This window comes from Psammomys obesus, unplaced genomic scaffold, assembly GCF_907164565.1.
Source record: "Psammomys obesus unplaced genomic scaffold, mPsaObe1.curated_primary_1811, whole genome shotgun sequence".
NCBI classification, from domain to species: Eukaryota; Metazoa; Chordata; class Mammalia; order Rodentia; family Muridae; genus Psammomys; species Psammomys obesus.
The window spans coordinates 26,814,664-26,840,187 of NW_026595981.1; the positions used below are offsets into that span (position 1 = coordinate 26,814,664).

General features: G+C 55.1%; 1 protein-coding gene across 3 annotated transcripts in view; it reads right to left on the bottom strand.

Moving 5' to 3' along the window:
• Positions 1-25,417, bottom strand: part of Arhgap27 (Rho GTPase activating protein 27) — a 28,844-nt gene extending 3,427 nt beyond the window's left edge. Inside the window, exons 1-11 of one of the 3 annotated variants that reach the window (XM_055620153.1) lie at positions 25,254-25,417; positions 24,176-24,306; positions 22,249-22,923; positions 4,499-4,918; positions 4,122-4,304; positions 3,889-3,969; positions 3,733-3,816; positions 3,393-3,460; positions 3,013-3,103; positions 2,513-2,617; positions 345-443 (exon numbers count right to left, since the gene is read on the bottom strand). In XM_055620153.1, the coding sequence (XP_055476128.1) occupies positions 345-443; positions 2,513-2,617; positions 3,013-3,103; positions 3,393-3,460; positions 3,733-3,816; positions 3,889-3,969; positions 4,122-4,304; positions 4,499-4,918; positions 22,249-22,905 (1,788 nt within the window). In that variant the 5' untranslated portion in view covers positions 22,906-22,923; positions 24,176-24,306; positions 25,254-25,417. Of the gene's footprint in view, positions 1-344; positions 444-2,512; positions 2,618-3,012; positions 3,104-3,392; positions 3,461-3,732; positions 3,817-3,888; positions 3,970-4,121; positions 4,305-4,498; positions 4,919-9,135; positions 9,246-18,454; positions 18,518-22,248; positions 22,924-24,175; positions 24,307-25,253 lie in introns of those variants that run through there. The other 2 variants (XM_055620155.1, XM_055620154.1) reach the window with 2 other exon arrangements.
• Between the last annotated feature and the right edge of the window lie 107 nt (positions 25,418-25,524).

Sequence of the window (25,524 nt, forward strand, 5' to 3'; positions counted from 1 at the left end):
ACTTGTCTGGCAGACACAAGGCCCGTAAATTCAATCCCTTTCGTGTGAGAGCTCATCCCTGCCTGGTTCTTGAGAACCATTCCCGAGTATGGTTCTTGGGGTATTAATGTCCCTTCCCACCTGCCTCCCTTGAACTGAGAAGAGTCTTCAGGCTGTGCCTGGGTCCTCCCATGGAGCCCTGCAAGGCCCGCCCCAGGGCTGGATTCAATGCCTTTGGAAAGCCCTCTCCCCAGCAGATGGGCTGCTCTATCGGTGTATGTGTGTGGCAGGGGGTTCTCGGTGCACAGCGGAAGGCCCACACCCTCCCCTCCCCATCTGCCCGGGAGGTCCCAGGCTCTGCCTACCAGCTCCTCGATGCCCTCGGCAATGGCCTTGTGCCAGGTGCTGATGATGGCTTCTGAGTCATGCTGGATCAGGTACTCTGAGCCATCTCGGCTTCGCAGCTGGAGGGACACAACTCAGTCAGTTCCCTGTCCCCTGGGTCTACCTTAGGAGTAGGCTTAGTGTATGTGTGTGTTTACTGGGAGGAGGTGGCCCATCCCTGCCCCAAGCAACTCAGAGCCTACTAAAGCAAAGGCCTCAAGCCAGGCCCAAGTTTTCCTCTTTGTTTAATGCTGTGAGTGACTGTGTTTGTTACAGGTGGACTAAGGTGAGGTCCAGGACATTTGAGTCACTCTCTTCATGGGCCGGTGGTGACAGAACAGAGTTCAGCAGGGCTCATTCCTGCCCACCACAGAAGAAGCAGGTCTCCCCACGGGCAAGGGCAAAGTGACAGAAAGTTCCTTTGGGAGATCCTGGCTGCTGGAACAGCAGAAAGAGATCATGGCTGGCCCACAGCTGGCCCCAGACACACGGAGGCTATGCAGTGTCCCTAGCTGTGGTGCCTGGCTTCAGAAATATACACCAGTCTTGCCCTTCGGTACAGAGAGAGGCAGAGAGCAGAACCTGGCTCAGACAGTGCGGAGCAACTTCTAGAGTGAGAGAAAACTGTCTTTTGGCTGTTCTCCTTTTAAGATTACAACTAAGAGGCTGGAGAGATGGCTCAGCCAGCAGATAAGAGCACTTGTTGCTCTTGCAGAGGACCCGGGTTCGGTTCCCAGCACCCACAAGGTGGCTCACAGACATTGGGTTTCAGGGAACCCAATGTTTTTTTTCTGACTTCTGTAGAGTAACAGGCACACCTGTAGTGCACATACATACATACATACATACATACATGGGGGCAAAACATCCATGCATATAAAACAGATAAATCCAGAAATGAATAAAGCTTATCATCAAAAACAAAAAATGGCCCTGCAGAATGCCTGGGCTATGCTTCTGGCTTTCTTCATAATATACTATCTGAAGCAGTCCCAAGTCCTGGCTCAGCTTCCATGGGGCTCTTTAGAAGGACGATAATCCCTCCAGACCCCAGGTTCATAGAGCTACAGATTAAAGTTCTTTAAGAACTGAGGATTAGGAAGCAGCTTAGATTCTCTGGAACCCAGAGCGGATCCCCTCCCTAAGAGAAAAGATCTAGGTAACCTGTTGGCCCCACCCCCTTCTCTGTTGCTGCCTGGAGAACTAGATCTAAGTTTCTCTCAGTGGGCACCAGAGCATCTCCTGTTCATCTGGGCCCCTACTTCCTCCTCATCCCAGACCATCCTTAACTTGTTTTGCCAGCTACTGGCTACTGGTTTTTGGGTTGGCTTGCCAACAGTTCATTGCCTGTGGTGTGTGTGTGTTTGTGTGTGTGTGTGCATGTCCATGTCCATGTCCATGTGCGTGTGTATGTGTAAGTGCAGGTGGAGGCCAGCGTCCAACCTCAGGTGTTATGCCTCAGGTGCTGTCTACTTGGCTTTTTGTTTGTTTTTGTTTTTGACAGGGTCTCTTGCTGACTCCGAATCCAGCGTTTAGGTTAGATTACCTGACCAGCAAGCCCCAGGGAACCCACGTCTCTGCTCCCCCCGCCCTGGCATTACAAACATACACCACCACACTAGGCTTTTACATGGGTTCTGGGGATCATCAGGTCCTCCTGCTTGTGTGGTGAGTGCTGACCAAGCTATCTCCTCAGGCCTCACAGCTCTCAGGGACCATCAAAACCCCTAATACTGAAGGGTTACTATGCGATCTTGCCAGAGTCTTCTTGCTTTACCTGCTCGGGAAGCCAGACTAGCTTGCCACCGGTCTATTCACTGGGGACCCAATAAAAACTGGAATCTGGACTCTGGCCAGTGAAAGCAGGTCCCCGGCTCAGCCCATCACAGTGAGCAGCTTGAGTGAGAGACCCTGGTCTCAGGCTGGGATGAAGAAGGCAGTTTCATCTCCCAGAGACCTGCCTCTTACTCTCAGTGGCAAGGGCTATCAAGCCTGTTCCCAGAGCAGGGACTTCAGACAGCGTGATCACGGAAACACCGGGCCCACAATGGCACAGCCTTGACTGCGAGTCTTGAGAACTCCAGCCCTACTTTCCTGGGCCCCGTCTGCAGTGGGATTCACGGGCCGCCTCCCCTAGCCCACAACTCACCTCTAGCACATTCTTCTTGCTGGATTTGTCTTTGGGGGCCCAAGAGAGAGAGGCCCCCTTCAGTTCGACGGTGTACTCAGGGGTGGAGAGCTTGGAAGGTTGCCTCTGTGAGGAAGGAAGAAAGCAAAATTATAAGGGGCATTCACCGGGGGGGGGGGGGCTTGCTGCCCGCCACCTGGCTCTGGCATGCTGGGCTCCTGGTCTTTGTCCCAGAACCTGCTGGCCAGAGGGGAGAGAAGGAAGAAGCCCAACCCCCATTTTGAGGCAGGCATGCCAGCCCCAGCCTCCCCACTCTCCAGACTGCAGCTGTCCATGCCCAAGGTGTGTTCTTTAACCCAAAGTGGCTGGAGCGGTTTGCACGGGAGGGAATCTGCCATCATTGCCCCCCTTTGCCAATGCACAGCGCCTTGTTACTTGGGTATCCATCTTTTAGACCAGCCTTTCCCACGCCAGACCAGAAAGAGGGCAAAAAGTGTCCCTTGTTCAGGAACAGGTCTCACCAGGCCGCCTGCAGCTGAGGTCTTTGAGTCCTTGAAGAAGGTCAGGACTCCACCCTCTAGCACTGTCCAGGAGGCGCTCCAGTGTTTCTTCCTGAATAAGGAGGGAAGTGGGGGTGGGTGGGAGGACTCATGGTCCCAAGCACGCAGGCTAGGACACAGAGCTTTAAGAACACTGGTTGGGGCACCGAGAGGAGGGCAGGATTCTCATCCTAAACAGCTGGTAGCCAAGGAATCTTAGGAGCCTCAGTTTCCTCCTGGACCTCACGTGAAGTCGTTAGTTACCAGGATTCCTAACAGTGTGGCATATGGGAGCCTGGCACTTGGGGGACTTTGTCATCGAGGCCCACCCTGCCATGGCTGGGGTCTGGGCAGGCCCTTACCGAAGTCTCTTGCCCTTGTCCACAGTCTTGGTACGATGGAGCACTCCGGCCTTGTCCAGGGTCTTGATCTAAGGGAATGGCGGGAAGAGGGAACAGTTATGGAGGGGGGGGGGGCAAACAGGAGGGGACAGAAGCTTTGTCCCCTCAGCTGGAAGTCCCCCACAGACTGGAGCTCCCCTGAGCCCTGTCACCCACCCAGCTGCTGGGAAGGAGGGTGATGTCCCTACAGGACAGGAAGATTTCTCCAGGGCTTCCGTGCTCCCCCGACTCTGGGGCTTATAGAAAAGGGAGGAATAAACTCCACCTATCCCCGGCCCCAGAAGCCAAGGCCCTCTCCCACCTTTTCCTCTGGAGGGCTAGCCGGGGCTGGAGTGTCGCTATCCTGGCTGGATTTGCGGACGCTTCGAGGGGCGGGGATTGGGACCTGGGGAGAGACGCACCGTCACCTATCCTTCCTTCCGGGCTCCCCAGCTCTCTCCCTTCTCCAGTTGGTTACCTGGGGCAGCTCCCACTGAACAGAGGAGTCCTCCAGATTGTAGAAATACGGCTTCCCATGCTGGTCCTCCAACCTTACCCACTGCGGACACAAGGATGGTTAGGGCCCTCAGCCAGAGTCCGGGATGGAGCGCCGGGCTCAGGGCCGAACTGCATTGGGTCTGCGCTTTAGCCCTCAGGGGAGGTCCTGGTGGCGCCGAGGTTGTCTAGGTCTGTCTGCTGGTGACGTCCTACCTGCTCTTGTGTAAACTGGTTGATGTAGAGCATCTGCTTCTCTGGGGTAACGTGACAGGACCAGCCAGGGGGTGCAGCCAAGGGAGAAGCAGGGCCAGGATCACTGAAGGAGCCCACAGGAGAATAGTCTTCCTCGGGGTAACTGGCCAGTACTTCCGGGTAGTCTGTTTCAGGGGTCGGGGGCTGCGGGGACCAAAAGATGGAGTCAGAGGTTCTCTGTCTCCTGCCTCCCGCACTTTGTACCGGACCCACCTATATGTTCAGAAATGCTCCCCCCATCCCTACCCCACCCCGTGCTCCCACACACGCTGTCCCGCCCTCCGGTCCCTGAGAGGCAGGAGATGGGATGGGAGGTGCTGCGGCGCCCCGCTCCTCACCCTCTGCGCGCCCGGGCTCCGCGGGCTCAGGCTGGGTTGCATCTCCAGCTGCTCCAGGGGCTCCTCCTCCGGCTCCTCCGCCTCGTCCTCCCAGGCCGTCTCACCCGTCAAGTTGTTGTAGAAGAACACCCTGCCGCTCTCCTCATCCCAGTACTGGCCCCACTCTGTCTCCAGACTCTCCCCGCTGCCCACGGAGGCCCGGGAGGTGGCCGGGCTGGTGGCGCCTTCGGATGCCTCGAAGGGTGACTCCCAGGTGGTCACGCCCGTGTCGGGGTTGTAGTAGTAGGGCCGCCCCGTGTCCGCGTCTGTGTGCGTCTCCCACACCGGGCTGAGGCGGGAAGGAGCGGCAGCAGACCGCGGCGATGCGGCCTGAGGTTGCCTCTCTACGTTGGCGTATACTGGCTCCGGGGGGTCATCCACCTGCAGAAGCCGGAGGAGACGACTCTTAGCGCAACTCCACGGTCACACAGAGTGGCCCTGGACGTTTGCAACCTGGGCAGCCTTCAGCAAGCTCCGGTCCCTCTCTGACTCAGTTTCTCTGGGTGGAAAAATGTGCTTTGGCCATCCCAGAAATTGTGGGTAAAAAGAATAGGCAAACCTTTTTTTTTTTTTTTTTTGAAAGTGCTGCGTGAAGCAGTGGGTGCCACAAGATGGGAAGCTCAATGGAGTCTGCGGTCAGGCGCTTAGGGGAGAGGTTGGCAGGAACAGACCAGTAGCCTTGGGCCTGCTCTTTCTTGGGCCTCATTTGGGGTCCTTTTGCAAGCCAGATGGGCTGGAGAATGAAGGGTCAAAACAATGAGTGGCTCCTTTCCCCACAAAGGAGTGGGGCCTCTGGGGTTTCATCTGGTTAGTCACGGAAGAGTAGCTCGAGGTATGATTCACACTTTCTGCCTCCCGGCTAGTGGAGGGCCAAAGTTTCTCTGGCCCTCAGCCCTGCAGAGGCCATCCATCACCTGCCTGGGCTCTGGCTCTATTGCCGGCCCCTCCCTGCCCCTGGACTTGAACTTTAAGCTTTAATTGCACAGCAGTTACTGGTCTCCGTCCCTCTGTGCTGAAACTTCTGCAGGCCCAGTGTGTTCAGCTCCCACACGGCCTGTGTCCACCTCCTCCCACTCACCCAGCCGACTGAGCCCTCTCCCCACATCCCTCCAGCATCACCACCACACGCAGCCCGGCAACGCCGGCCCCCTAGAAAGACAGAGAACCTCGCCATCAAATGCAAGAGAGCCACACCGGGGACTGATAGTTTTCTAAGAACACACGGTTCTCCCAGCAAACACCACACCTCAAAAAGCTAATATGGGTGGACTGGGGAGATCACCTAGCACTCGGGGAACCCTGGATTCGATTGCAAGCTCTGCATGCGACCAGGCATGCTAGTATGTGTCTGTCGCTGAGGAGAAAGGCAGGACTTCACAGGTTCAAGGCCTTCCATGTCTACACGTGGAGTTTGAAGCCAGGTGAGGGTGTGTGAGACCCTGTCTCAAAAAGACCCAAACCAAACAAAACTGCTGACAAAGGATCCATGTAGCGGTGTGATTATGGGGTTTAGGTGTTTTTTTGGGGGGGTGGGGTTGGGGGTTGGGGTTTGTAGTGGTGCTGGGTAACTGAGCCCTAGGCCTCAAGTACAACAGGCAAACAAGTCCTCATCCATCGAGCCCTAGGCCCAGTTCTTTTTCCTTTAAAAGTTTTTGAAGCTTCCAATTTCTATAACAGTAATTAACACACACACACACACACACACACACACACACACACACACACACAGGCAGAGTGGGCTGACAAGATGGTTCATTTGGTAAAGGCACTTCCTACACATGCGTTTGGTCCCTGGGACCCACGTGGTGAGTGAAGAAAACTGACTTGCACAGGTCCCCCCCACATGTACACTGAGACACGCACACACACTACGTAATAAAACCATCACAAGCGTTCTTCCTCTGTCGCTGAGACGCCTGCGCAAGGGGAAGCATGTCCCGCTCAACCTGGCTTCTCCCTGGGTTTTAGGAAGAAACATAAAAATCCCTCATTGAGGGCTGGAGAGATGGCTCGGTGGTTAAGAGCGCTTGCTGCTCTTCAGAGGACCCTAGTTCAGTTCCCAGAATGATGGCTCAGAACCCTCTAACTCTAGCTCCAGGGGAACTGATGCCCTCTTCTGACCCCCTGGGGCACCAGGTGCGCACCTGGCGCCATGAACAAACCCCCGAGTGTTGTACTTAAACACATAAAAATAGGTAATTCTTATCCCCGAAGTCACTCATCCTACAAAGATTCCTCTGCTCTGTTCCGAGGCTGGGACCCAGCCAGGCGGTGGGAATGAGGCAGAGAACAACTGGACATAAGTCCCCCCCTGGCAGGATTGGCCTCAAGTGTTCACATGGCAGGTGTGTGTGTGGGGGGGAGGGTTGGTAAATGCTGAGAAAGATGGCAAAGGTGAGGGTGATAAAGGGCTCAGCAGGTACTTGATGCCAGGTCTGACGGCCTGAGTTTGAACCCCAAGGCCCGTACGGTGGAGGGATAGAATTCTACTGACACTGCCTCTTGCTGTCCTCTTGCTTCACCCTTGAAAAGGCACAGTGAGACACAGGAGGCTACAGTTGTGACACACTGGCCCGTCCCCAGGATGCAGGTGGGCTGAGTGCACCGGTTCTTCTCCTTCACCCCTCCAGGCGCCTGCGGTGGAGACGGACCTTTCCATCCACTTCTCCTTTCTCCCTCACCCCAAACCTCACTGGGCATCCTGTATTTCAGCTACAGCAGGCTGCTGCTCCCCCTCCTCTCCAGAAGAAGGTACATCTCCACTTCCTCGTCTTTCCTTAGGCCGTCCCCTCGGCCTGACTTCCCTTCCCTCTGCTTTCCTGCCTACTCTGACTTTGCTCCTTGGAGAGCCTTTAGTCCCAGCCTATCTAGCGAGAGGGCCAAGCTGTTGCCCCATCACTTTGTGAGGGGCCGGTGGCATTCTGCCTTGGAGGTTGGGTAGCGGGTAGCTGCCCACCTATGTGACCACCCTTCCTTCTTTCTATCTTTCTTTCCATGTGTATGTGGTGTGTGTGTGTGTGTGTGCACGCGGATGAATGTGGGTGCACATATATCCGAGGTTGACGGTGGCTATCTTCCTTGATTAAACTCCACTTTATGTACTGAGGCAAGGTCTCTCACTTGAAGCTGGAGCTCACTGGTTTGGTGAGTCCAACTAGCTAGCTCGCTCTAGAGAGCCCCTGCCTCTGTCTCCCCAGCACTGGGGTTACAGACAGACTACCACTCCCTCCTGGCTTTTGCATGGGTAGCAGGGATCCAAACCCTGAGCCTCACGATCACACAGCAATCACTTTACCCACTGAGTCATCCCCTGGTCCCAGGCAAGCATCTCTTGTGAGCGTGACGTAGGATGACGGGCCAATATCCCCCATCAGATGAAGCGGTGCAGATCTATTCAAACACTGCTTTAATAAGAAAGTCAACCCTGTGGCAAGTGCTGGAAACACACACACACACACACACACACACACAGAGAGAGAGAGAGAGAGAGAGAGAGAGAGAGAGAGAGAACAGAATGTGAGAAAGGACAGAGCCCAGGACAGCTCCTGGGACAGGATAGAAACCATAACGACAGGGAGCAGAGAGGGCAGATACCCCTCCTGCCCTACAGGTTGGACACACCAGGGCTGTGGCCATGCCTATTCCAGCCCTGGGGGCTTGCAAGGGTCCGTGGGTGTTTGCAGAGCTGCTGTGAAGCTGCCAAGCTCTTTGGAGCAGGGATGTATGCTGGGCAGGCTACTGGAGATAACAGGGATCTCCAGCACAGGACACAGCAGCAGGTAGGGGGATACTGAGGAGAGAAAGGTTTAGGTCCCTACAGTGACTGGGCTATCACGAGAAGAAGCAATGCAGAATCATGTGGTGGGGGGGGGGGGCAGGAAGCATTAGGAAGCCAGGCTGCCTCCCTCGCAGAGGCGCGGTAGAAGAGAGGGGCACTCCTAGAGGCAAGCAGGCAGAACCCACTCCTTTGAAGTGGTTTGGAGGCTGCAGCCAAGGAGCTGTAGCTGTAGTTCTCGCTGGACTCTCAAACTCTGGACCTCTCCTTCGACTCCCCACCCCCCAAGCCCAGTGATGGACTTAGGGGCTTTTCTCTGCTGGCAGGGTTCTGCTGTGCTCTCATCGCTCCTGGGGGCTGCACAGGCCCTTCACTGTGCTTTCAGGGCTCATGCTGGCCCCCATTCTTGGAGACCGTCATGCAGCCATAGTCTAAAAAATAGTATCTAAGTTGTATCCTGCAGATGCAGGGACCGATTGGGGAAGAGGAAGAGGCCTCCCCACCTCAGGTCAGAGGACTGAGACAAGAGAGACCTTTACTCTTACCACTGAGATCCCCCTTCACTTCCTTATGGTCTCGAGCCCCTTGCCCACAGCTGTGGAAGCCCTGTTTCTCTTTCCCCAAGCTTCAGATCTCAGATCTCTCTAGGCTCCCTAGGACGGGAAATGCCTCTGAGAAGGAGGATGCCTCGACTACCCCAGATGTCCCGTTCTGAGCTTCTACAATCAGCTCCTAAGAGAGTGGGGTGCAGGCCCGCTGCAGCTCCAAACCCAGAAGGCCAGCCATCAGAGGCAGAGCCTGCCCTGAGCCCTCCTAGCCTTACCTGTGCCCGCAGGGCCCGGCTCTTCCTCCTGGCCAGTTTTGCAATCATGTCCACCATCCCGGCCCCTCTGAGTTGCTGGGATGCAGCCTGGGAAAGTTTAGGGGGTGGAGCCCAGGACCACAACTCTGAGCTGGCAAAGGGCAACTGGGAAACAAGAAGTTGCCTCGAGATGGCGGGAGGCTAAGGCTGCGGCTGATTTCCTGTCAGCGCTGCGGAAGTGCCTGAGACAAAGTTGCCTGATGGGTGGGGGGTGGCGCAGGTTGGGGTGTCGTTGTGTTTCCTGGACTCCGCTGGCTGTCCACCTGTGCTCAGTGCTCTGATGACAGAAATCTAAATCGCAGCCCCAGAGCAGCCTGTAAGCGCTCACATGTGTAAGTGATGGGTGGGATAAAGATGAGGTTCCCATGCGGACAGGAAGGAAACACTGAGGAGAGGGCTTCAACTTGGGCTAGCCTGGGACAGTGACTAGCTCCTGCGCCAGACACAAGACAGTGAGTGGCTGTGAACGCCCCCAAGGCCCAGGAGGATGTGATGGGGAAAGAGGAAGCTGTGGAAGGAGGAGTTTCAGATGAGGAAGGGGTTTGGACACATGGGTGTGGGGAAGCTGGTGTCTAGACTCTGCCAGCCAGGAGAGCAGAAGGGTCAGTGACCACACCACCGACTTCCCACTCGACCGCCCGTCTCTGTCTTCTCCAGACTTGGCCGCCGAGCCACATATGCCCTCTTCCGCCCGGGTGGCTACACGCACCCATCCCTGTGTGTGCAAATCAGTGCTCCATCCGAAACCCAATCCCCAGGGCACACTGTCCACACTCCCGAGGGAAGCCAGTGCTAAAGCCACTTCCCCTCTGCCAGCACCTGACCACAGCTGCTGCCCACAAGCACACCACACTGAGAGTTATACAGCAGGAGGGGGGCCGAGGCCACCTGCACAGACCAGCTGCCTATCATGCCATCTCTCCCCCCCCCCACCTCTACTCACCCACCCAAGCCTCGCTTTCCAAACCCTCCTAGAATGGGGAGGGGTAGGAAACAGTACAAGACGAAAATCCTGCCCTCTAGCTTGAGAGGCAAAACAAATGTCCCCCCAAAATACTGCAGGGAATGGGGCATGCCCGTAATTCCAGCACCCAGGAGACCGAGGTGGGGCCGGAACTTCGAAGGTAGCCTGGAATTTGCCCATTGTAGCCTCTTGGCTATTTAGTGAGAATCTGTCTCTGAAGAGAAACAGAGGGTTAAAGAGAGATGGGAGGGAGGGAGAAAGAGAGAAAGGCCACCCAAATTGAAGACTCAGCCAGGGACCTGCCTCCATCAGCTCACTGAGCCTGCCTGCTCTTTGCCACCCAGACTGGGTGGAGGGGCAGCAGGAAGGAACTGTGCCTTTCACCTCAGTGTTGTCCCACAGTGGGTCCCTCCCCCACCACACCTTCTGTAGGCCGCAGACTGAGTCTCCCTCTGTATCCTCCTAGGCCAGACGGAGGGCTACGCACTCGCTGATGTACAGGGGCCATCCGGGAACAGAGAGGGGGGGGGTTGCACTGCAGAGTCCTGGACAAAGCCCCTCTCGGCTACCTGGAGTGAGTGTGCAGCCCTGGGCAGGTGCCCTACCTCAACAGAACCCCGAACGCAATGGCTGTAGGGCTGAATTATCTTGATAACCTCAGAGTGAGCAGAGACATCCAGAGGTGTGGGGGCTTGGACGCTATGATTCGGCGTCTCTCTGAGCACTGGCTGGAGTTTCTGAGCCTCAGCTTCTCGGCTATTGATGGGGCTGTCCTCCTCCCCACCCCCTGCTGCTGGTTTCTGTGAAAGCCCAGTTGCCCGAAGACTTCCCACACCCACAGGGCCCTGGGGAGAAAGCAGGGTGTGTTTCTGCTTTTTCTGATTCTGGGTTTCGGATTCGGCACCCTGGGCATCGGACTCTGCCCCAGCCTCTGGGTGACCTCAGGGAGCCTGCTGGGCCTGCTCCTCCTGGGTGGGCAGGATCTGGGTGCGGCTCCTCGCTGGCACATTCTAGATATACTGCTGGCTGACGGCCTGCAGAGTCCATCAAGGAACTTCTGGGCTGGCCAGCGAAGGCTGTGGTTTTGAGCCAAGCTGTAGCGGTAGGAGCCAGGGACTGCCTTCTACCCACCCAGCCCTCAGACTTCTCCCCCACTGCCATGCAGAACACAGGGGCCTCCTGTTCAGGCCAGCTTCCCCAGCCTGGATCTTTAGAGCGGCCTCACCTCCAACCTCCATCCGCCCCTCTTTTTTGATCACCCTGGTCCTGCTAATGTTTTATTATGAACTTAGGTTTCTCGTGTGTGTGTGTGTGTGTGTGTGTGTGTGTGTGTGTGTGTGTGTGTGTAAGAGAGAGAGAGAGGAAGAGAGAGAGAAACAGAGAGAGAGACACACACACAGAGCGAGTAAGAGAGACAGAGTCTCATACTCCCCACTCCCTTCCAAATGCTAGAATTACGCCTGTATCACTATGCTTGTTTTATGAGCAAACCTAGGGCCTCATGCACACTTGGCAAGCATTCTACCAGCTGAGCCACATCCCTAGCCAGGTCTGTCTTAAAACAAACAGAAAGCAGGGGGACTAGGGAAAATGGTTCAGGCGGTGAAGAAAGCATGTGCCACTCGAACATGAGGACTGGAGTTCACGTCTCCAGAACCCAGGTGAAAGCTGGGTGGGTGTGGTGGCCCACCTGGAAGCCCAGCAAGGGAGGCGAGGACGGGCCTTCCTCAGATCTGACCTAGAAGCAGGGAGCTGAGACCCGACTTGGTTACATAAGGTAGTGACTGAGGAAGGTACATTCAATCAGCCTGGGGTCTCCACTTGCGTGCCTGTGCACACACATACAGGAGAACAGAACTACACACACACATGCAGAAGAATAAAAAGGGGAAGATAAAGAATGAGGGCTGGAGCTCAGTGGTGGAGAACTCCCCCCGTGTGAGGCACTGGGTCTATCCACTCAGTCAGTCCTTGGCCCCATTTCTGCAACCCTTTTATTTGCTTGCATTTCTCTCTCTCTTCTTTCTCTCTCTCTCTCTCTCCCCGTGTGTGTGTGTATGTGTCTGTCTGTCTATCTGTCTGTCTATCAAAGGACAGGGTCTAGCTATATAGACCAGGCTGGCCTGAGACTCATTATGTAGCCCAAGTTGGCCTCACACTCTTGGTGCTGGCTGGGTTCATGTCAACTTGACACAAGCTAAAGTCATCTGGGAGGAGGAAACCTCAATTAAGGAAAGGCCTTTATAAGACCGGGCATTTTCTTAATTGGTGAACGATGGGGGGAGAGCCTAGACCATTGTGGGTGGTGCCTTTCCCTGGTGGTCCTGGGTTCAGTAAGAAAGCAGGCCGAGCAAGTCATGGGGAGCAAGCCAGTAAGCAGCACCCTTCCATGGCTTCTGCATCAGCTCCTGCCTCCAGGTTCTTACCCTGCTTGAGTTCCTTCCCTGACTTCCTTTGATGATGAACAGCGATATGGAAGTGTAAGACAGATAAATCCTTTCCTCTCCAAGTTGACTTTGGTCGTGGTGTTTCATCACAGGAGTAGGAGCCCTAACTAAGACATTCTCCGTCCTCTTGTCTCTACCTTGGACTGCTGGGATTATACCATATGTCTTGCCTCCTTCAAAGTTTTTTAAAAATTATTTTCCATCCTCACAGCTCCTACCATTCATCTTGCTCATTATTTTTCATCTGGCCAAGGGGGCTACTCCTACAGCTCAGCCAAGGCCTTCTGAAAAAAAAAAAAAAAAAAAAAAGACACATAAAATCCACCCCACTGACTGATCAGCAGCTGGGAAGAGACAGGAAGGACAGCCATGAGAGGCAGGGGTGTAAAGCCAGAGCACATGCAACTAGGCAGAGCGCCCAGTGCACAGGGCCTGATGCCCATGCCTTTGCTTTCTACCGCAACTGCAGTTCCCCCTTCTGCTTAAGGCGGGAACTGTACTGGGAGATGGCCAGCAGCCTCAAACACCTGGTTACTGTGTCTCCTGATCACACCAGAAAGTCATGCCAAGTGACCAACCTGCTTGCCATCCGGGCTTGTTCAGGTACACCCTCGGACACCACGAGACGATGAAATCACCTAACAGTGCGAGTCTCAGAATGTGCCCTCATGGTAGGTGACGCATGATTGAATGTGCACACATAAAACCTTGGTACATTTGTAACTGTTTAACCAAGTCTATAACAAAGGGTTAAAAATTAAAAGCCACAAACTAAATGACAATATATTTGATATTTTATGTGGCACTTGGTCTTGAACCCAAGGCTTCTTGGAGGCTAAGGCAAGGCTTTGCTGCTCAGCCACACCCCAGCTCCTTTTATTCTTTATTCTGAGATAGGGTCTTGATAAGTTGTCCAAGTTACCCTCCAACGTTCAATCCTCCTGCCTCAGACTCACAAGTGCCAAGACTGCAGACGGGTACCAACCTGCTGGACTTACATAAATGTGATTAAGGAATAATTTTTTTCTTTTTAAATTGAGACAGGATCTTACTATGTGGCCTCAAACTCATAGAGATCCACCTGCCTCTGCCTCCAGGGTGCTGGGATTAAAAGTTGCTCACCACCCCTGCCCAAGTCTTATTAGGTTGTTCAGACTGGTCTCAAATCCCTAGGTTCAAATGACCCCTCTGCCTCAATCTCCAGAGTTGTACAAGCACATGATACTGTAACTGGTTTTAAGGAGGAAAAAAAAAAAAAAAAAAAAAAATATATATATAAACAAATAAAAATATATAAAGATATATATATATATACATATATATATATATATATATATGTAAGGTAGGATTTGATCTCCAGCACTGAAAAAAAATTGGAAAGAAAAAAAATCTTATAAAACTAAAAGTAATAAATGGTGGCTGGAGAGATGGCTCAGCAGCAAAGAGCTGTGTTGGTCTTGCAAGAGGATCCAGGTTTGGTTCCCGTCACCCACACTGAACAGCTCACAACTGCCTGTGACTCTGCCACCTTCTGCATGCATATGGTGCACATAAACCCTCTCTCTCTCTCTCACATGCACGCACATGTGCACAAACATTTTAAAGTCTAGGAAAAAAAAAAGTAACAAATGCTAGTGAGATAGGGGGAAGAGGAATTCCCCTGGAGCATGGGTGAGGTGGAAACTAGTAGAGTCGGTATGCAAATCAGCTGAGGACTCCCCAGAAAAGCTAGAAATAGAACTGCCTACCCCGCGGCCACCTCACCATGGGCACATATCCAAAGGAATTGAAGCCGGCCTGTTAAGGAGACATCTGCACCACCACAATCATTGTAGCCCTGTTCACAAGAACCCGCATACAGGACCAGCCTAGCTGTCCGTCAATGGACAGATGAGGAAGACACACAGTGGAAGGCCACACACACAAGAATGCTATGCAGCCGCAGTAGAGTGAGACTGTGAAAAACCGCATGAATGGTACCGGAGGACGTCACGCTAAGTGAAATAAACCAGGCAGGGCAACAAAACGGTGTGCGTTCTCACTTAGATGAGGGAGCTGAAGAAAGGAAGATGAGGGCTCTGAAGAAACAGAACAGAAAGGCACTGGTTACCAGGGCTTGGTTGGGAAGGGTGTGCACAGGGGTGACAGAGAGAGAACGGTCAGTGGGTCTAGGGGCTCAGTTGGATGGGGGAGTGAATTTCAGCACTCCAGAGCACTGACGGGCACCTACCCTGGACAGCAAATAATCGTAGCTCTAAAAATAGCTTGTAGAGAGGGTCTCGAATGTTCCCAGCACAAATGACTGTCTGTGACAACCAATACCATTACACTAACCGTTACACGTTTTATGCGTGTGCGGAATCTCACCCTGTGAATGACTGCTCTGTCAGTTAAAAATATCTGGGCTGGAGAGATGGCTCAGCTGTTAAGAGCACTGGCTGCTCTCCCAGAGGACCTGGGTTCAATTTCCAGCACCCACACGGTGACTGACAACCATCTGCAACTCCAATTCTAAGGGATCCAATGCCCTCTTCTGTCCACCGTCCACTAGCGCACAGACATCCATTCAGGCAAAACGCCAGCACACATAAATACCACATTTTTAAAGGTGCAAAATAAGCATGATGCTGTACACAGGCCTACAACTTCCTTTGTGTAGGAGACACAGAAAGTAAAGTTAGCCAATTCTTTTTTCTTTTTTTGGTTTTCGAGACAGGGCTTCTTTTTGTAGCCTTGGCTGGCCTGGACTCACTTTGTAGACCAGGCTGGCCTCGAACCCACAGAGATCTGCCTGCCTCTGCCTCCCCGAGGGCTGGGATTACAGGCGTGTGCCACCACACCCGGCACCCAGTTCTTATTTATAGTAGTTTGTGTTTGTATAATGAGAAAACAAAACAAAGGATGGAGGGGCTCAGGCCAACAGAGGCCAGGCAAGAAAGCAGGGAGGGGTTCAGGTAAGGATTTTACTATATACATAAATATTAAAATATGATTTTAAAAAACCCAGAACACATATTTCCATTAAAATTTAAGGCTGCTGAACGGTACTTTAATCCCAGTACTTGGGAGGCAGAGGCAGGTGGATCTCTGTAAGTTTGAGGCCAGCCTGGTCTACAGAGCAAGCTCCAGGACAGCACAGGCTACACAGAGAAACCCTGTCTCAAAAAAACCAAACCAAACCAAACCAAACCAAACCAAACCCAAAACATTTAAGGCTGTTATCAGAAAGAAAGGCCGGTCAAAATGTGGTTACAGCTCAGAACTAAAAATGACAATACTTACAGAGAATCAGATCAAGTAAAAAGTTTTAAAAAGGACTTGAAATATATCCTTGCACTCACTGAAGGAAAAGATATTCACCACCAGATTCAAATCTGTGGGCTCAAGTTCAAGCAGAAGAAATTCTCTCCAATGTTACAGCACAAAAAAATACAAAGTGACAGGAATAAAGAGGGGAAAAGATAAACCTGGTGGACCAAGTCAAGTGAAAGAAAACAAAGGAACCAAACAAACAAACAAAAAACCATACAACAAGGAGTTTCTTACGCTGACAGGGACCCAGGCTGCTGACCAGCAGGTTCAATACGCACCAGACCCGACACAGAATTCTCATTTGATTAGGGATGCAAGGATGAAAGCAGAAGCCAGGAATGGAATGGAAAATATGACAGAAGAAAAGGGAAGGCAATTACAACTGGACCAGAAGGGGAAGACCACAAGACCAACCAAGAAATGCAAAACACTACAATAAAGCCCAGTGGAAATAAAATCCAGGAAAGGGAATCAGCTGTTAAACGGAACTCGAGCAGAATGAACGCTCCTGTTAAAAGACAGCAGCTGGCCTGGCCTTATTTTTGTTTTGACATGCATTTTCATAAGTTGTCCCAGCTGGCTTTGAACTCTTGATTCTCCTGTTTCTGTTTCCCAAGCGATGGCATAACATGTGTGTGCCATCATCTCCAGATGTGGAAATTTTACAAATCTAGAGGAAAATGAATACTTTCCTAATAAAATGTCAAACAGCCAAAATTAACTAGAAAACTAGTAAAGGTATTGGAATAGACCGACTACTAGAAATGATGCGGAAAATAGTTGCCATAGGAAAGTGCCCCGGCCTGGAAGGTTTCATGGGAAAAAAAATTACAGAATCCTTTAGGACTATCTGTGACATCACTTTTGTCCTCTGGGAAGCGTTCTGAGATGTTTCCTGTGAATCCCATCACTGGAGAGAGGGACCTTGGGGACCCATTTGCCACATGACTCCTAAGGGTATATTTGTTGGCTTGACTTGCCTCCTGGACAATAAGCTACCTACAAACCAGAAATTTTCTTTCTTCTGTCTTTCTTTCCTTCTTCCTTTTTTTTCTTTTTCTTTCTTTCTTTTTTTTTTTTTTTTAAGACAAGGTATTCTGTGTAGCCTTGAACTTGCTCTGTAAACCAGGTTGGCCTCAAACTCACAAGAGTCTCTGACTGCCTCTGCCTCCCACGTGCTGGGATTAAAGAAGTATGCCATCATCACCCGGCTAGGGCTTTACTTTCATGGCCTTCCTGGTGCCAAGTATAGTCCCTGCCATTTCTGACTGAATGAGTACAACTGCCTTCCCCTATCAGCCAACTGAACGGCCTTGTGGCAAACTCCCAACTAGGAAGCCTGGGGAACAGAACAGATGCATGGAGAGGACCCCAAAGCTAGCAGAAATAAGACTACAGTTTACCCATTATTCCAATATTTAAAAGGAAGTCAAACCACTTTATAGAGGAGGGTATAGAATTCACACATTCAATCAGGCTGGGGAACATTCCTGCCTGGGGACGAGGATGAGGGAGGCAGGGTTCGGAGGCTGCCCCTCTCTCTACTTTGTAGGTTTAGACCAAGGCCTGTAACCTCCCGGGAGACCTCCGGTCAGGAAGAAAGGATGCAGGATAGGGACTCGCAGGAGCCTGCAGGGGAGCTGGGTGGGAAGGCAGCAGATCTGGGAAACCCCTCGACACCACAGTCCTTCCTCAATTTAGAAGCAGTGCTTCCCCAATTTCACCAAGCATTCTTATGCCCCAGAGCCACGGACCTAGCTGTTTCTGCTCCCCCAGACGTCAACCAATGGCCACTGTGCCCTTGCCCAGCAGCCCAGATCCTCTTTCTGGCATGGAGCCTAGTGCATATTCCAGACCACCAGCTACCAGGACCACGGGCTTTTCTGTGCCTCCAGACCTAGCACTGGCCACCATCCAGATAATATTGGGCACTGAGGACTGGCCCCTCCCACTCCTGAACAGAGTGAAAAAAAAAAAGTCCAGGGTTCAGATGGAAGAGGCAGGAGTGGGCTGGACCTGGGATCCAGCGTTAAGGCTGGATGAAGGGAACCAGAGATCAAGAATTCAGGCCCCTAGGATTTAAAGGAGACTCAGGGTGATCATCCAACTTGCAGGGGTGAGGGCAGCGAGGAGGAGCCCACGTAGCTGAGGTAAATAAGGCTAGTGGGGAGAGGGAGGAGGAAGGGAGGCTGCTCTCCTTGCTCTCCCTTAAGGCAGACCATGAGGCTGCCATGAGGTCCTAGGGCTGCTGGCTCAGCAAGGTGGAAAAGATCGGGGCAGGAATGAAGAAACCAGCTGAGCCACCCAGGGCAGCTGCCCAAGCTAGGGATTCAGAGAGCTGCTGGGAGACTGGGGGTCTCCTCCAATCTCCTTAACTTGGCCTGTCCTCTCCAGCTTTTCCAAGCACATGGTTGGCTGGGTCTGTCCCTGACCTTAGTTCCAGGAAGCATACAGGACAGGGAAGGATCAGGTAGGGAATCCAGGAGGAAGGTAAGTAAGAAAACTAGCTTCACCCTTTCTCCCCAAGGACTCTCAATACCTAGGACAGATCACTCACGGTTCCTGACAGCTGAGGTTGGAGAAACGAGGGCTCAGGGGAGGCTCCTTCCAGTCCAGGCTGTGTCCCTGCTCAGGAGCTGTGCCTCCGGGGCTGTTTGCATAAGTTCCACCAAGGCCTATAACCTGTCCTGCCAGTGGCCAATGCTCAGGCAGCAGGGGCGGGCCCTAGTCCATCTGTCCCCAGGGCCTTCCTACCTACAAGGTTTGGACAGGCATATTTGACCACACCCAGAAATCTACTAGCTAGGAGGCCAGAGGCCATAGGGGGAGGGCAGTATTGAGGGCTGAGGCCAGTGTCTGAAACATTCCAGGCATGACCTGAACATCCCAGCTCTTTTCACTCATTATTCTGAGAGAGTTTTCACTCTGCAGATCAGGTTGGCCTTGAACTCACTCTGTAGCCCCTTGAAAATGGGCTCCTCATGCCTCAGCCTCCTGAGTAGCTGGGATTACCTACAAGACCGTAGACGCCACTTCGTTGCCTGGCCTCCTGTGTGGCCCTAACCCTGTCAGGAGAGATGGCTATGGAATCCCCCCTCCCCCCTCCTGCTGTGCTCTGAATGCAGGCAAGGATGGCGGAGCATCCGGGACTGAGCAGTGTGCTCAGAAGAAAGCGTATTTGCTTGTCTTCTGTTGTTACTGTTTGGGCCCAGAGGAACAAGACTGGTCACCTCTGAAGGCCACCTCGCCGAGACTAAACTTGGCGGCAAGGGTGGGGTTTGGAGTCAGGAGGCCTGGGTCTGATCTGAACTCACTTCCTCTACACTCCTGTGTTTGTTTTTAGGGCAAAAGTGCGTCCCATGCTGCCTTCTGAGCTGTGCACGCAGGCCTCTGAGTGAGAGGACACAGGGCTGCTAGCCCCTGGGGACTGTGTCCTGCTCCACCTTGGGTCCATGCGGTTTACCTCCACGACCAGCACAGACCAGTGCAGAGTGTGTGGCACTTGCATGAGCCACGAACACAGAATGCCGAATAGGGTGCAGGCTCCCCTCTTCTCTGGGCATGACTGCTTGCTGAGTGGCGGGCCCCAAGGCCTGAGCTGGTGTCTGACCTTTCACCCTGTAACACCTCACGGTCCCCACCTTTGCTCCTGTTCCCAGTCACTCCCTTCTTCCAGGGCTCTTATCTAATCATCCTCCCACTCTGGCCTCAGCCGTTCTCTTACTCTGGGGTGTCTGACCCTTTCGCTCTGACCGCAGTGTAGCTCCTGCTTCTGCCAGCTGCCTCCTGTCTCCACCCACCTCCCTTCAGCCCCTGACCCACAGCCTGCTGTCTTCTGCAGTCCCTAGCCTCTCCAGCCTTCCGGTAGGCATGTCAGAAACTGTCCTTGGCCTTTGGCTAACTTCTGCACATTCACCTTGGCTTTTAGGCTTCTGCTTTTCCTCTTTGGTCCCTTTGTTTCCTCTTGAATTTCTCTTTTCCTCCTTTGATCAACTATAAAATGCACCTCATTTTTTTTTCTCCACCCCACGCCTCCCCGAAGACCTCTGTAAACGGTGCCACTGGCTGCCCACCGGTGTCAGTGCGGTGCTAGGACTCAGCTCAGCTGTTCTTCCGTGACCCCCTCACTATCGCCGTGTGTTAGAGCCCTGACCACAGGGGTCGTTCTCAAACCCATCCCATTCCCTGCCAAGAGCCTTGCAATGGCTGCTGGATGAAGTCCCACAAAGCCCTGCCTGACGGTCGATGCCACAGCCAGCACAAACTATGAGCGCAGGCAGAACTACAAGACCGCCGCGAGGACCCGCCCACCACACCCCTCCTCCGCCCTTGCTCTGCAGCAACCTCCCCACAGCTCTGAACAGTGAGCGACAGGAACGCCCATTTTCTCTCTGTGTCCAATCCCAGACAGCGGACCTCCCCAGCCCTGTGATTTCCTGCCACCATCATCCCTGGGTCTGAAGCCAGGCGTCTAATCAATTCATGCTTAATGAACAAGCAAGAGTAAACAACTAGACCCGGGAATCATGGCCGGGGGCTGGAAGGATGTATGAGTGAGGGTCGGGAGTGTGAGTTGTGCGTGTGCATCTGTACTCTCTAGAAAACTGCCAGGCTCACCTTTCAGGAAATTCCTTCCCGTGTTGCCTGGGACAAGGAAGGGCAGGGGTGGGGTTTCCTTCCCAAGGGAGAACAAACTCGCCATCCCGGCAGTTTGCTGGGGACAGGGTGTCAGGGAGAGCCACTATAGTTATAGTTAGTAAATGGGATGGGAGATGCCAAGCACTCTGTTGAAGCCACAGGGTTAGTTAGAGCCACGCAGCTGCCTCTTTGCCCAGCATCCAGGTCTTTGGCAGGCTTCCTGGTTCCTTCTTGTGTCACTACCAGCCCATGCTCAAAGGTGTCCCCAAACTACTCGAAACTAGGAACCTGCTGGGAGCAGAGGAAGGATGGGGAAGGCCATTGGTCAGGCACGCTATTAACTAGGGAGATTCTCAGGAGATTCTGGCATCTGGGAGGAGGAGGGTTCTCTTTCTTTTTGGTCCCAGAGCCTGGGCACATTTTTGTTGTTGTTGTTTGTTTTGGTTTGGTTTTTCGAGACAGGGTTTCTCTGTGCAGCCTTGGTTGTCCTGGACTCGCTTTGTAGACTAGGCTGGCCTCAAAGTCACAGATCCTCCTGCCTCTGCCTCTCAGACTGCTGGGATTACAGGCGTGAGCCACCGTCTGGCTCCTCTCTTCTAAACAACAGTGTGAGAGAGCCCTTGGCCAGACGCTGGGGAATTCAAGCATACCGGTCCATTCCCCAACATTATCAGGACCCACAGTCTGGAAAGACCCGGGAGTTCTCTAGATAAAGGGAGCCTGCTCAAGGGCGCCGGGGAACCGAGCTACCTCCTGGCTGGCGGGTAGTCAGGACGACCATTATCGATCTGGCGCGGACACTCAAGCCCGCCGGGTGTTGTTCTCGGCAGTGGCCACTAGGGGGCGGGACGACCCGCGGAAACCTGAGCGCAGAGGCTCGGCGCTGCAGCGAACCCCGAGCGGCCGAGTGCATTTAAGGTTCACAACTTCATTCCCTGGGTATCGTTTACAGACGACGGTACCGAGCTCGCCAGCAGCCGACAGGTTGACCCAGCAGAGTCAAATTCGGGTTTCGGTGGCCCTCACAACCTGAACTCTGCTAGGAGAGGCCCTAGCAGAGGCAAGGCCAAGCAGCTGCCTACGGGGTCGCCCCTTCTGGGTGAGGGCCCTCGGGGCTCGGTGCCTGAGACGGGGAGCGAGCTGTAGAGAACGCCACAGCGAGGGGCAGGTGTCAACCATTTGGGGGCGCCGCCCCCACCTCCTCCCGCGGGCCGTCCCTCCCTAAAAGGTCCCAACGTTCAAGATGCCAAGGGCAGAGCAGGAGGATTCTGGGGCTCCGTGTCCAGTGTCTCAGATGAACACAATCGGATTCCGAAAGCGGGCAGACGTCGCAGGAACTAAACTCGAAACTTGCCCCATTAAGAAACGTTTGTTTGTTTGCTTTTTTTTTTTTTTTAAAGGAACCGAAATATTGGAAGTTGCACCAAAGAGGGGCAGATGCCTGACTTTCACATCCACCGAATCATCTGACCCGACCTCCACCCTACGCTCGGGGGAAGAGAGAACCCGCCACTTCTAACAGAAGCAGGTGGCATTTTAGGAACGCTGTCAGGTGCAGGCACCTGACACAGGCTCCCTCACCTCCCAGCCGGGCTCGGGGGCAGCCCCCTGTGATCCAGCTCATTTGCCTTTTGCACGAAAACCTTTGGGCTCGGCTCCGCGGCGACCGACCTCCCTCCCTCCCTCCCGGCCCCTCGGCTCGCCGCGGCCTACCTGCTTCGGGCTGTCCTCCCTCGGAGGGCAGCGCACGTCCAGGATGGCCTCGTAGACATTCTCCGAGTCGCTGCGCGCCAGGGGCCGCGGGCAGACCCAGGAGCCCGCCACGCTGGAGGCCTTGAAGCGGCCCGCGCTGCCCAGGAGGCCGGCAGGGGGCGCGCCGCCGCCCCGCGCCAGGTCGTCCAGGGACTGCGCCGGGCGCACGGGCGCGGCGGGCCGCGCGTACAGGCAGGAGGGCCCTCCGGGCGCCGGGCTGTCGCGCTGGCTCCTGGCGTGCTGTCGCGAGGGCCCGCACAGGGAGCTGGCCCGGCCCCGGGGCTCGGCGGAGGCCCCGTCGGCGCCCCCCGGGGTGCTCACGAACCGGTAGTCGTAGGCCAGGGGCTCCGGGACGGCGGGGCGCGGCTGCGGCCCGGAGGGCGGCCGCGGGCCCGGGGCCGGGTCGCCGAGCGCGGGCAGCTCGCGCACGTACTGCGCGGGGAGGTAGAAGGGGCGACCCCCGGGCTCGCGCCGCACGTGCCACCAGTGCTCGGTGCTGCGGCGCAGCAGTCGGTAACGCTCGTTGGGCTGGATGGCGACGCGGCGCCCGTCTTTGCCCGTGTACTCGAAGGGGTGCTCCACCAGCACGTACACGTCCCCCTCGACGTCCGCCGCCATCGCGGCCGCCGCGCTCTCCTGCGGGGCGACAAGAAGGGGAGCGGGCGCACGTCAGGACCGCGCGGCAGCCGGGGAAGGGCGCGGCGTCCGGCGGGGGCTCAAAGACAAGGGTTCGAGTCCCGTTCTCTACCCTCGCTCATCAGTGCCTTCAGGCTTCAGTTTCTCCGTCTCCGAGATGGGGGGCTTGGATGAAAACATCTCCAAAGCTCCCATTTTTACGACTCCGTTCTGTGTCGCTGATTGTGAGATAGGTGTCTCGCAGCGACACAGAACCCGTGGTGAGAAATTGAGGGTGACAGGAAAGCCAGGCTTATTCTCCTTGGTTTAAAGAGCACTTTTGCCTGAAGGTTGGCCGGGCCTCGTTTTCCGGGTTGGAGAAGTGGGAATGAGGGCCCCCTTTCCGCCGCTCCTCTGCCCCCGTCCCGTCCCACCCCGACGCCTCCAGCCTGCCGGGGATTGTTTGAAAGCTCGTAAGAGCCCCCTCCCTGTAGGAGTCTGCGCTGTGGGAGGGCGAGATCAGCTGTTGGGGCGCAGGCTCTGGGGCAGCCTCCAGGTTGTTCTGCCTTAGGGGCGTCCCTCCCTGCCTTACTCAGTCCAGGGATTTTGACGTAGGGGCTTGGGCAGCTAAGGCTGGAGAACCGGTTCTCTGGGTTTCTCTCTCCTCTCCCTGTAGCCTCGCCGCACGCGTGAACCGGGAGTCTGGCCCGCCCAGCCGAGCCAGCACCGCCCCCCTGCACTCCAGCTCCGGGGCGGCCTCTCCAGAGAGAGGAGGCTTCCTGGTGTGCTCACCTGGTGTGCTCATTGCGGCAGTGTCACCAGGGTCCCCTAAAGCTCTTCGGAGTGGTCATTAGAAGGGACCCTCCCCCCCCCCCCCGACCCAATGCCAGCTCAGGCTGGGGCCTGGTGTAGGGGGGAAGAGGACCGGTCCCAACTGCGTGCTTCAACAAAGTGAAGCTGGTGGCCCACTCCGGAAGTACCGGTCCCTGTAAGACCCTGCAGTGACCACTCTGTTCACTGTCCTGCAAGGTGACCCCCGGGACCAGCAGCGGGCAGTCTACGCTCTTGCTGAGGCTGATCTCTCTCTCTCTCTCTCTCTCTCTCTCTCTCTTTTTTCAAGAATCCCTTAACGGGAGAAGGGGTGTGAACTGAGTCACTGAGCACCCTCACCCCGGGAGACCGTACCATGATAAACGAGAGCGGGGAGAGCAAACCTGGGAGTGTGGACATTCGGGCAACGCCCCCTTCCCCAGGACCCAAACCAAGCACTCACGTTAGCTGGGAGAGCCTCAGGCTGCCCATGGGCTGGGTGGGCGGAGCTGGCCGAGGGTTGCAGGTTAGGTCTCTGCCATCTCTGTGGGAGGGGCTTCCAAGGGCTGAGACTGAAGAAACCGCGCAGAAGAGCTGACACAGGGAGGAGAGGCGGAGACCGACACTCAGTAGGGCTGTCCCCGGTCCCCAACACAGCTTGCCTGGGAGGGTAAGGAGGAGCCATAATGCCTGTGCCGGGGCCTTTGGGAGACGTGAGAGACTGGGTCTCCAGGAAAAAAAAAAAAAAAGCATGAGGGAGGGGGTGCTTGGAAGGGGTGCTGACGGGTAGCAAGCCAAACGGTCAATGGGTCCAGTTTCTGCCCTCTACCCCCGGAGGGATTGCTGTCCTCGAGGCCCTGCGTCCCACGGGCTCGATGCTCTGGGAATGCCCGACTGGAGATAAGGTTGTCTCGTCCTGGCATGCACATTCCGAGCGAGGCTGTTTGCACCCTGAATCACGCACTGCGAGCCCTTTGCAGCCAGATTGAGAGCACTACCCATTCCTGGCGCACCTCCGCCCTCTCAGGCCCTCTCGGGGAGAAGCCCGTCCGGGCCTGGAAAAAACTAGAGTCCCCTTGCGGGGACGCTCACAGGAGCGCAGTGTCTCGGGTTGTGTGTCAAGGGGACCTGTGTCTCAGATCCTTCCTTTATCCCGGGAGAGCGAAGAGAAGGGGAGGGATGCGAGAGCGGGGAGGATCCCTGGAAGCAAGAACGCACCCTTAGCCGGTAGGTCTCCTGAATCTTCTGCCCGAGTCGCCCCTACCATAGCGTCACCAATGCCTAAGTCAGCACGGGGGGGGGGGGGGGGGGCTGATTCCCCTCTCGGTCAGAAGACAGCCCCACGCCTAACTCCGGGGATCGGGCCTCCGGGCCCTCCTCCAGGCTCGCGCTGTTTTAGCCCCAGTACAGCAAGAAGGGCAAGCGGTGCGTGGGGCTGTAGGGTGGGGACAGCCACCTGGGGGGACCTCTCCCGCCCTCCCACGACTCAGCGCCGTCCTCCCCCAAACCACCCCTCCCTCAGTCCAGCCGGGCCCGGGCACCTTAGAACTTTCGCCCGCTGGCCTAGCTTCCACTTGTCCCGGCAGACGCGCGTGGGGTCGGCGTCCGGCGCTGCCTGCTCCACTGCCCTGCTCCCGCGATGCAGTTTCCTGTTCAACAATACAACCGGCGGAGAGCGCTCGGCAGAACTTCCTCCCAAGCTGGGGCTGGGCTGTGCTTGCAAGAGACAATCCCCGGTGTCCTGGCTTCCTGTCCCCTCTGGGCCGGGCCGGCGCTCCAGGAGCAGAGACGCCACCCTCCCCCCCCCCCCCC